At 34.6% G+C, this 12,061-nt stretch overlaps 1 protein-coding gene across 6 annotated transcripts in view; it reads left to right on the top strand.

Annotated features, from left to right (window-relative positions):
- LOC126919558 (uncharacterized) overlaps nt 1-12,061 on the top strand; it is a 351,910-nt gene that overhangs the window by 330,736 nt on the left and 9,113 nt on the right. For 5 of the 6 annotated variants that reach the window (XM_050728969.1, XM_050728967.1, XM_050728952.1 and 2 more), the window contains 8 exons: nt 670-2,738; nt 3,303-3,591; nt 4,386-4,613; nt 6,525-6,839; nt 7,793-8,200; nt 8,282-8,510; nt 9,244-9,664; nt 10,694-11,246. In XM_050728969.1, coding sequence (XP_050584926.1) covers nt 670-2,738; nt 3,303-3,591; nt 4,386-4,613; nt 6,525-6,839; nt 7,793-8,200; nt 8,282-8,510; nt 9,244-9,664; nt 10,694-11,246 — 4,512 coding nt within the window. The remainder of the gene's footprint in view (nt 1-669; nt 2,739-3,302; nt 3,592-4,385; nt 4,614-6,524; nt 6,840-7,792; nt 8,201-8,281; nt 8,511-9,243; nt 9,665-10,693; nt 11,247-12,061) is intronic. The other variant, XM_050728960.1, reaches the window with a different exon arrangement.

Below are 12,061 nucleotides of genomic sequence, written 5' to 3'. Positions count from 1 at the left end.
TTACTCTTTACGAAAAAAATAAACCAAACGCAATGTAATTATTAACACTTAGCCAACCGCGCGCGCCACAGCGAGCTATATATTTCCACCGCGCTCGAACATACGAATTTATATGCTGCCCAGCGCGCATTTTTCCAAGTATCGAGGATTAATTTTCACTACTTAAAAAACAAAGAAGTCTAAAAATTATTTAAACGGTCAATTATATTTTCCGGTGATAATTTTGTTTAACGATTTTACATATCGTTTATGCAAAACATCAAATTGATAGTATATATTAAAAGTATAAAAAAATATAGATAGAATTAAAAACATTAAAAATGATTAAAGATAAATAATACGATTTGAACTTGAAATTAAAAATTCACAATGCATTTCAATATTTTTTCCAATGTGATATCGTTCGAATAACTGATAGTGTATCTTTTTAATTAAGTTTAACACCACTAAATCGGTTAACAAAAAAAAAAAAAAAAAAAAAAAACCGCGTTGCTAAAGTCAAAAAGAGAAATCTCCCCGTTCGGTCACGGCAGCGATGTACTTCGCAGAAGGAAAATCTGCCTATTCGGTTGGCTAAGTGTTAAAATCATTCGATTTCATCGACCGATAAGAAATTACAAAGTATCAATTTTATACAACTTTCAATAACATTCACGTTACATTTTACAGGCCGAATTACCTAAACCAGATGAAATGTCGGCGACTGAGTTACACAGACATGCAAATTCTTCGGTCGAAACGCCAGAAATCAATCAAATTCCAAAACTATCGGAGGATCCGAAAGAATCAAAAGTAGAGATCGATCCGAATTATAAAAGTTTTGAGAAGAGTAATGACGAGCGATCGCAGGCAACCGATCCGCGTCCACAGGTCATTGTAAGGTCATTCGATATGCCGAACATCGATTCTGTGGAACAGGTGGTCGAACCAATCGTGATAAAGCAAGAAGCAGATGAAGCAATGTATGAAGATTATTCATACAGATGCGAACCAACATCAACCACGGAAAAGCCAAAGTGTCAGGACCTGTCTAAGAGGCACATTGTTGAAAAGTCTCATCCTGGAATTGAGAACGTGGTGGAGAAGTTGAAAAAGAACGCAGCTGCAGCTTTACAGGAAACGACACCTCAAAAAGCGGACGACTCGAAAGAGAAAAGTGCAGAAAATCTTCGATCAAGGAAACATTCAGAAACACCGCCGAGAAAACTAGAAAACGGTTTGAAAAAACACATTCTGAGATCCTGCGAGAACTCTCAGTTCATGGAAAAATACGAGGTGGCACGAGAACTTGAGGTATCTTCTTCGGAAAATGCTCGTCCGGCTAAAGATTCTCAGGATGTCCCTAATTACGTAACAACGACCGAACATCCTTGCGATTCTCTTACGAGTAGCAAGCATCCCCTGCCCATAAAGTACTTTTTGAACAATAGTAATAGCGACGCGAGAAGCAGTAATGATAATATGGAGTTAAACGACGATAAAGAACCTGTCGTGAAAAAGGAGAATGTCTCGCCGCCCGAGGTCTGTGAAATGCAATGCACGAACGATAACGCGGTAACGCCTAAAAAAGGAAAATTTGAACCGCTAGAAAACTCGTTGGCCTTGACGCTTAATGAAACTCCCAAATCTAGATTATCTATTAATTCTAGATCGAGACCTATAGTTGATATTAGCGGCTTAGAATTACTGTCAAATAGTGTTGCGGAGTTGGAACGCATGAGATTAAACGGCAGTAGAAGGTCTGAATTAGACAGATCGGCTATCAAGGGCAGAGTAATTTTTCCTGTGGAAAAGGGCTCCAACATCAACCACAGCAACAACGTGAACAGCCCTTTGGGGTTGCTGTGCGCTTTGGCAGAGCAAAGATTTATGGAGGAAGTAGAGAATAAGGCTTCCCAGAAGTCGAATCTGGAGAATTCGCAAGAAGAGGTATCTCGTGCTGGTAGATTATTATTGAACCTGGGCAGAGCAAATGTCCCAGAAAATAAAACAGAGCCATCGGAAAAGAGAAAGTACGTGCAAGAAAATTTTGAAGATTGCAAGAGGCTCAAAACCGATAGCAATTTGGAAGATGAGGAATCTATTCTCGACTCGTATTCCGAAGATGATGATTGTGATAAACGGTATGATGAAAATGAGACAGAAGAAATTGTGTCTATGATGAATGAAAATACAAGAGGATGCATAAATTTTTCTGAAGATGATATTTATGTGGATGAAGAAGATAATGATATGTTACAAGACTCTCCCCTTTGTACTAGTAGTCCTTACAATGATGTAAACTACGAAAGAGACGAAAGTCTTGAAAAATATGAAAGAACATACGAACAGTATCATATGAATGAAACATATAGCAGCAAGGAATCTATTGATGATTTTCTATCGGATTCTGATGATGAAATGTACGATGAAAAGATGTGTTCGGATGATAAAATGGAAAACGACGAAGATAGCAGATATGAGGACAGAAGACATATCTTGGGAGAACATCGAGATTGTCACGATTACAGAAATTTGCAAGCGAAACTAGACGCAAAGAAGTTTATCGCTAGAAAAGGGCACATTGATAATGATGCAGATTGGCCGAACATGGATGCCATGGAACTTGACATGAGAGTCAGGTTGGCTGACATTCAAAGACAATATAGAGAAACGCAGAAAGAATTGTCTAAATTGATCCCAAAGAAAGACGAGAAAAAGAGTTCTGGGAGACCGCGCAAGAAGAGCCATTCTTCTAAGTAAGTCAAATTCTACACTCTATTATTAAATCATTTTAAATATGTTTACGTAGATATAAATTTTGCTATTTCATATATTTATGTTAGAATGTATATGCTTATTTTTTATAGTATATCATGTATTAAATTGATCTTTTTAAGGTAGTAAACAAGAAACAAGAAACATAGAATTTCCATTTCTAGCTTTGAGAAAATTTGCTTTGAAAAATCATTATATATGCATGCATTTAATTATATTTTTCTAGATAACAAAATTTCACCACTTCATACTTTCACAAACGAAGTCTTATATGAAACTCTTTATAAGGGATTAATGTAAAAAGATTTTGTTTCGCATTATTAACTTACTTTTTCACGTAGGATAGTTCCTTTCTCATAACGACTAAGACGATTTTTATAGTTTGAAAAAAATATAGTTTATAAATATATATATATGCAGAATATTTTTCTTACTGCAAGATTTCTTGAATAACTTAATTGAAAAAGCTTTGATTAAAATTTTAATAGAAAATCATTGAGTTACCATAAAAATGATTAATAAAACACAATTAATAATGTTCACAGTTCCGACCACGGTCTCGTCACATCCACACCGGCGTTGGAATCGACATCTTCACCCCACAAATCTCCATCGCAATCGTCCGATGGAGCTCCGCAGCCATTAGCTTCAGCTGTCCTAGCTATGCCAAGATGTAACGTGAATTTGGTAAAACTGGGTGAACAAAGGAGCCACATCAAATTACTGGATAGTATACCAAGTATTCCCATGTCCGTTGCACCAGTTGCTTCACCAATCACCGAACTACCAACAAACAAATCGCCGCAAGAGGACGATGAGAAAAGCACAAGACGGGTAAATCATTAAATACGAACCAATGAAAACACCAGAAAAAGTAGAAGTAGACTATTAAATAATTGGAGCTAATAAAATTTTTATACTTTATATTTGTAATTATAATACAAAATTTTATAAATGAGGACAATTCTATTATTTTTGACGAATTAAGATACCAAATTAAAACGCAAGGAATTGTTAAGAAGAACATAAAAAATGAAAAAAGATTTATTTTAATGACAAGAAATAATAAAAAATTATTTGTCTGTAACGCTCAAATTAAAGATAGTTATAATGTATTATATATATATATATATATATATATATAATATCATATCATATCATATCATAAATTATATATAAATTTTGCTATATATATAAAGAACATAATATAATCATATATATATACATATATATATATATATATATATATACATATATAACATATATATTAATTATATTATCACGATATTAAGATCTTTATTGATATATTTCATTTATGTGATATGTTTTATTAATTTCATTAATTTTAAAATTTCGAATGTTTTTATGACAATTAAATATTAAGATTAGTAGGAACGAATATCTCATAATTGAAATATATCAGTTAAGTTCACCACTAAATTGGTTATAGATAACAAGAACGCGTTTCCAAGCTCAAAATGGGATATCTCCCCGATCGATCATGCAGCAATGTATTTTAAAGCGAGGAGATCTCCCTATTCGATTCGCTAAGTATTAGATATAAGGAGTTGAAGAGACTATAACATATGTGTATAAATAAAGAATTTTTTTCTAATAAATTTCATCAGATCTCTGACAAATGTATGCAACTTGGGTATGATACATCATCTCCAGCACCTACTATCGCGAGTTCTAGTTCGGCATCGAAGAAACGGAAGGTTGGTCGACCCAGGAAGTTAATGTGCTCATCCGGAGGTGTCAGACACCTCACGGAAACGATAGTTGCTAAAAAACCAAAGAGCAAAAGTTCTTTGGTGGGCTATCTTTTGTCGAAGAATAGACATCTTCAAACGAAAGTGAGTTTTGCTTCTAGCTTTGTTTATTAGATGTTTCAGATATATGAGATACATTATATCTATAAAATATATGCAATGCAGTATAGAGAAAGATATATGAATTTTAATTTTATTATATTTATTATACATAATTTTCCATTTTATTTTAATACTACAATTATAAAATAATTTCATTACAAACTATAATTTTAGAATAGTATAATACGTAGTTATTAGGTTGTCCAGAAAGTTCTTTTCGTTTTTTAAACAGGAGGTAAGTATAAAATATATTTCCTACTTTTCTTAAATAACGTATGATCCTTTCTCTTTTACCATCTTTTGCCATCTCTCCGGGAGTCTCATAATGCCATTTTTCCAAAACTCTCTTGGCTTACTTTTAAAATATTCTTCGAGGCCGTTTTTCACTTCGTTTACTAATTGAAATTTTCTATTGCGAAGAAAATTCTTTAGGAAGAGAAACAAATAATAGTTCGATGGTACAAGATCTGGAGAGTATGGAGAATATGTTAAAACATCCCAATCAAACTCTAGAAGTTTCGTTCGCACTGCTAAAGAAACGTGTGACTTCTTATCGTGGTGGAACACGACGCCACGTACGTTCACCACTTCAGCATGTTTTGTGATAATGGCTTCCTTAAGTTTTTCGAATTAAGTGCAATATTTTTCACTGTTGATCGTTTGCTCACTCGGAAGTAATTAGTAGTAGAGGATACCATTCCAGTCCTAGCAAATTAAAATCAGCACCTTCTTCGGGTGAAATCCAGGTCTTGTTATCGTTGGAGAACGCTTATGTCGATTCGACCAAGATCGCGTAGTGTTGTCGTAGAGAATACAACTTTCATCTTTAGTAATTAACTTCTTTAAAAATGGCTCTCTTTTGTTGCGTTGAATTAACAAATCGCATGTCGAGATTCGATTTAAGAGATTACTCTCAGTCAGTTCATGAGGGCCCACACTTCGTAGCGATCTGTCCTGTTTTTGCGTCCAGGCTTTCAGGACATAAATTAAAATATCGTACATAAGCACAGCGCAACAGCGGCTTAATTTTATTTTATTTAACAATAACAATAATAATCTCAAAAAAAAAAAAAGAGAAAAGAATGTAATAATGCATGGCTACGTCGTACCGTCGCGTATCGGTACTTTTGCCTGTACCACCCTACAATTAGAATTCAGCGTTTATTCTGGAAAAAAAATCATGTAAAAAAAAATATGTAAAACCTGGAATTAATAAACAAAGTTAAAAAAAAAAAAAAAAAAAAAAAAAGAAAAAAAAAAACACTTCGTAGCGATTAACGTACCCATTTGTTAAATGCTCATGAATCGTTGTTCGCGGAATGTTTAAAGCATATGCTATCTCACAAACACTAGACCTTGGGTTTTTATCGAAGTAGGCCTTGATGAAGTCATTATCAGTGGTGGATGGACGTTTGCTGCGATCTTCATCTTTCAAATTAAAATTTCCGGCTCTAAACCTCCTAAATTCCGGACTATTTGAATAGTTATAGACCGATCACCATAACTCCTATCACACTTTCCTTCACTACATTCAACAACGGCTAGTGGGTTTAATGTTGCAAATGTCTATTGGCTTGGAGAAATAGCATGAATGCTACGACTAGCATGAATGCTGCGGCATGCATAGCCTGAAATGCATCTTTTGGTCTTCCATCTTTCACTACGCAAAAAACACTCAATACACTTTCTACTAACATCAAGAACTGTTCTCTTGCCTCACCAGAGGATAACTGGTGGCCACACGATTGGCGATAGTGTGGTTTGTTTATTTAAGCAGAACGAGGTAAGATCCTAAACGGCGAACTTTCCGGACGACCTAATATTATATTTTCTAATATATAATTATTTTGTTATCACGCATGAGGCATAATTTCATTTTATTTGTTTAAACAGTATGTAGGAAAAACTGGTTACACTCCATTACCGTTCAAGACTGGGATATCTTCCATAAAATCCTCTTCCAAGAGTCACAAATCGACAAAATCGAAGCCGAAACCAGCGAAACAAACTCCTTTACACAATAAGAATGTGATCAGTTCCATTATCGCGGAAAAGGCAAAATTAAGTCAAGAAGTGAAATTGGATAAGCAAAGTAAGATGAAGCCGAAATTGAAAGCTGAAGCGAAGGTGAAGACGTGGGAGGATGACGAAACCAGCAGTGTCACGGAAAATATATTGCCAGAATCCATCGCGGAGGAACCAGTGAAGGTAACGTAAAGAGAAAGATTCAATTATCAAATTATTCAACATTAGACATTTAAAAAAAAAAAAAAAAAAAAAAAAAACGAAAAAAAAATCGAAAAAAAACGAAAAAAAAAACGAAAAAGAAATAGAGGAAAAGAATTACACCTCCCCCCAAATTGATCTTATACGAATACAATTTCAGTATACGTAAATAGGATATTTCTTGGGGGTCAATGATCGAGATAAAGTTATACAGAATTTATATATAAAATTTTTTAAAGGAAATAACATTATTAGAAAACATTAGAAACAAAGATTCAATTATCAAATTATTCAACATTGGACATTAATAAAAAAAAAAAAAAAAAAAAACGGAAAAAAATCGAAAAAAAAACGAAAAAAAACAAAAAAAAAATGAAAAAGAAATAGAGGAAAAGAATTACACCTCCCCCCAAATTGATTTTATACGAATACAATTTCAGTGTACGTAAATAGGATATTTCTTGGGGGTCAATGATCGAGATAAAGTTATACAGAATTTATATATAAAATTTTTTAAAGGAAATAACATTATTAGAAAACATTAGAAACAAAGATTCAATTATCAAACTATTCAACATTGGACATTAATAAAAAAAAAAAAAAAAAAAAAAAAACGAAAAAAAAATCGAAAAAAAAACGAAAAAAAAAACAAAAAAAAACGAAAAAGAAATAGAGGAAAAGAATTACACCTCCCCCTAAATTGATTTTATACGAATACAATTTCAGTGTACGTAAATAGGATATTTCTTGGGGATCAATGATCGAGATAAAGTTATACAGAATTTATATATAAAATTTTTTAAAGGTAATAGTATTATTAGAAAACATATATCTTCCACCATTCACCGCTTCTTCAAAAAATACAAATTCCATCATAATCAAACGCCATTCCTACCAATATTTCATCCACTGTAATCTACTTTCTAATTCGTTAGGAAATCCCAGTAGACACGGCCCAACCTACCGAAAACGAACCTGAAAAAAATAAACACGAGAAGTCGAAAAAAAAGAAACGTAAATCCAGCTCGTCATCGCCATCGCGACATAAGTTAAGCGATCGAGATAAGAAAGAGTCAAAACGCCGAAAGTCGCTCGAGTGCAAAGAGTGCAAGGAATGCGCAAAGGCTGCTCGAGCGGAGAAGACGGAGAGTCTGAACAAATGCAAATTAACATCGGCGCACTTGGCTATAGACCAGTTGAGGGTCTTAACTGCGATGGGTGGTCTATTTTACGCCGGAAGACTGAGCGCGGTTCAGGCGCCTGACGTTTATGCGATCACGCTGGACGGCGAACGGGGCAACAGGCCTCACATCCATTCCAGAGAAGAGATTCTACGAGACGCGGTAAATTAACGTTGATTTATTTTACTCTATCTTTCGTTCGTATAGAGGGCTCATGTTTCTGTTTTCCGTTACTGTTTACAGATCGTCGAGGTCTGTCCCACTTCCACGAAAGAGCTACCGCCTGGCACGAGATTATGCGCCTATTGGAGTCAGCAATATCGTTGTCTGTATCCGGGTACATCGGTTGAACCATCGGAACCTGACCCTGAGCTCGATGAGAAGTTTGTTAGCGTGGAGTTCGATGACGGGGATAGTGGCAGGATAGCTTTGGATGATATTAGACTGTTGCAGCCCGATTATCCCGTTGTTGGTAAGTTTGGATGTTTTCTAATGTATTAGGTTGTCCAAAAAGTTTCTTTCGTTTTATGAGAAAATAATAGACGCGCAACGTTTTTTGTTTTATATTATTTTGTCGAATTACGTACGATCCATCTTGTTCTGTTGAGATAAACATCGCGACATTTCACAGACTTGGTTTCACGTTTGCGTGAAGGTACACTGTTGTAAAAAACACGTTTACGAAAGAAAGACACTTTCCGGACAACCTAATAACTACTTACGCAGATTTGAATTCAGAGATGTGAATTTGGAATTCAGTTTTGAAATTTTTATGGCATTGGCTGTGATATTCTAAAGATTACTGGTTTTTAAGATACATTTTTCTTTGAGAATTTTAAATTACCGTATTGGAATGGTTTAAGGATTTTCTTTTAACTTTTTGGAATTTTCTTGAATTATTAGTGTTGACTTTTCTATAAAATTGAACTCAATTTATTCAAACAAAACTTTCATTTAGTACCAGGTTAACTGAATTTCTATCGATTAAATCCACTTATTTGCACAAGCAATACCTAGTTGGGAGAATCGGTGAAAGCTTCTATTACTTGAACTTCAGTTATATGTATATACGTATATAAAGTATTTGTTCTCAGATAGTTTTCACGAAGCTGAATGAAATTTCACATATATGTATTTATAGTATTTAACAATTTCTTTATCATCCGAACATACTCATGTATATCGAATTTTTTATCAAATTACAGAATATGATCCCAATCCCCTGTTGTCGTTGGGAAAACGTCGACGACAAACGTCAATGTCGACGGAGGATAAACGCTCTTCCAGTAACAGTCAACCTTCTACTTCCACGAATACGAATAACGTGTTGCCTCCTGTTTTATCCACAACGAGTTGTTACGTTTCCCCGTCTGACGCACAGTCCCTGGATCGACCGAAGGTGGATGACGTAGATGCAAAAGTATTGGAAGAATATCGTGAAAGGAAACGAATGAAGAAAAGGAGAAGAGACAAATTGAAAAAATTACAGGAGACTCAAGAAGGGAAAAAGAAACACAGAAGGCGCAAATTTTGCGAAGAACACAGAAAGCACAAGCACAGAAAACACCGTAAACACAAGCACAGGCATAGTCATCACAGCAGTCACAGCGAAGGAAGTCATATTAGGTTTGTTCTTTTTCGCGTTAAATTATGGTACATTGGATTAATTTTTTATTTTTTTGATATATAAGGTTTGTTTTGAATCGCCGTTTGAAACTACTAAAAATCTATATTTATTCGATAACAATTTGAGATCTATAATTCTTGTCAATGACAGTAGGATATACGTAAATACAAGTAAATACGGAATAAACTATAAATTAATTGAAAAGATTTTATTGCAGTATGCCTTTGATATTTTTTAAATTATTAAATATAGTTATACAACAACAGTTCTTCATTCTAAAAATGCTATTATTAAAGAAATTGATTGTATCATTATAAATATAAATGAAAAACATAAGACATTAACTCATTAAGGGCAAACGTAGAGTTAATGGGTGTTTCAGTTATAACTCTTTCTTTTATTAAATTCTATATTTTACCATTGTTATTACAGCAGAAAATTGTAATGACTTAATTGTCACATCACGTTTAATCTATTCAAAATATAACAAGGCACACGCTATACTATCTTTCCAACATCCGTACAGCAACTCTTCACTAAAGTTATTAAATCATACTTTCAACAATTATCTAGCTCTTGATGGGTTAATCAACCTTTTTGCTGCGAACAGCGCCTATGGGCGCTCAGCTAGAGTCACTCTCTCCGATCGAACAGCGCCTGTAGGTGCTCAACCAGAGTCGCTCTGTCCGAGCGAACAGCGCCTATAGGCAGGCGCTCAGTCACAGTATCTTTCTCTGAGCATCGTGCCATCCGCGCGACCGATCTCCCATTGTCACGCTGGCTGCTCAAAGATCAATTCGTTTCTGAGCGCATCGCAGTGGAAGGGTTAAAAATTTAATCAAACTGGAAGATGTTTCTTTCATATTTCTTTATTACTCTCGTTTCGCGCAATGAAATCTATAAATGAATAGAAAAATACTGAAAGATTTTTAATAAAATAAATAAGTAAATAAATAAAATAAAACTAAAGCAATATATCTCTACACTACTTTTTCGATCTTAATTTGAATGTTTTTAAATGCTTCTAGCAGTGGGGAAAGTTGTTGCGGGCAGAAGAGCGAAGAAGAACTGCCCAAGGAAACGGTAGCTACAGTGGAATGCGAAGAACAAGTCGAAGAAGAACCAGTAGTAACGCAAGAAGAGGTAGCCCCGGAACCGATCAAAGAACCCGTTCGCGAGGAAAAGCCCGAGAAACCCGAGAAACCCGAGAAACCCGAGAAATCGAGGAAAACGGACAAAAAGTCGAAAGTGCGTGAACGACAAGAATCGGTGGAAAGTCGAAGCAAAATGGCAGCTTTCTTGCCAGCGAGACAATTATGGGGCTGGGCTGGAAAAGGTTACAGACGACCCGGTGCCAAGGGAAGAGCCAAGAAACAATTCTTCCGAGCTATTCAACGAGGTAGCGAAACGATCCAGATCGGTGACAGTGCGGTCTTTCTGTCGACTGGTAGACCCGATAGACCCTACATTGGACGCATCGAATCCATGTGGGAAACTTCAAGTTCCAATATGATCGTGAAAGTAAAATGGTTTTATCATCCTGAAGAAACCGTGGGTTGTCCGAAGAATTTGAAATATCCGGTAAGAATATCATGAGATGTTTTAAATAATCACACTAGCTAGAAAGATTATTACTCCTATTCTTTAATGAAGAGTTCTTCTATCAGATTTTACATATCATTTGTATAGTATCAAATTTTGAATAGTCATACGAAATTATTGCTCAATGATACGAAATATCGTTACTTGTGTACTTGGAGTTAAATTGATTAGTATGTAGTGACTATGATAAGTACAACGTACGAATATCTTCTGCAGCCACTATATTTTGAAACAATAGAGATTTGTTATCAGTCTTGCATTTCTTTAATTATTACGTTTCTTCAAGTTTTGGCCTGGTTAGAACAATAAGGAAAAAGCAGATATCGAAGGAAACATTGCTATTTATAATAAAATTATTCTGATGAAAGAAATGTGTTAATTCGATAGACAGTTTCGGCAAAAGTAATTTCAAATTTGTGATTGATAACAGATAATTAAATTGCACAGTTTGATAAACGTGAGCACGCTGGAGGAAGAATATTTTAAAGACAGACACATTCTCAAAAAGCATTTTACATGCACATAAGATTTTTAACATACATTTACTATATGTTTACCATACATGTACCGTAACGTTCTCCATATTTCATTCTTATATTATCTCAAAACAGTAAGAATTGAAACAAATAATTCAATTGTAAATAAAAAGCAAAAGAACAAATAATCAAAGAAAGATAAAAATAGCGGAAAAAGACTAATAGTGCAAGTGAAAATATCATTCCACGTAATTCACATCCACACACAAGTTTTCAACAGTAAAACTACCAGTCTTTATCTTTCACTACGTCACAATC

The sequence above is a fragment of the Bombus affinis genome, chromosome 1, assembly GCF_024516045.1.
Source record: "Bombus affinis isolate iyBomAffi1 chromosome 1, iyBomAffi1.2, whole genome shotgun sequence".
Lineage (NCBI taxonomy): Eukaryota > Metazoa > Arthropoda > Insecta > Hymenoptera > Apidae > Bombus > Bombus affinis.
This window is presented reverse-complemented; position numbering and strand designations above follow the sequence as displayed.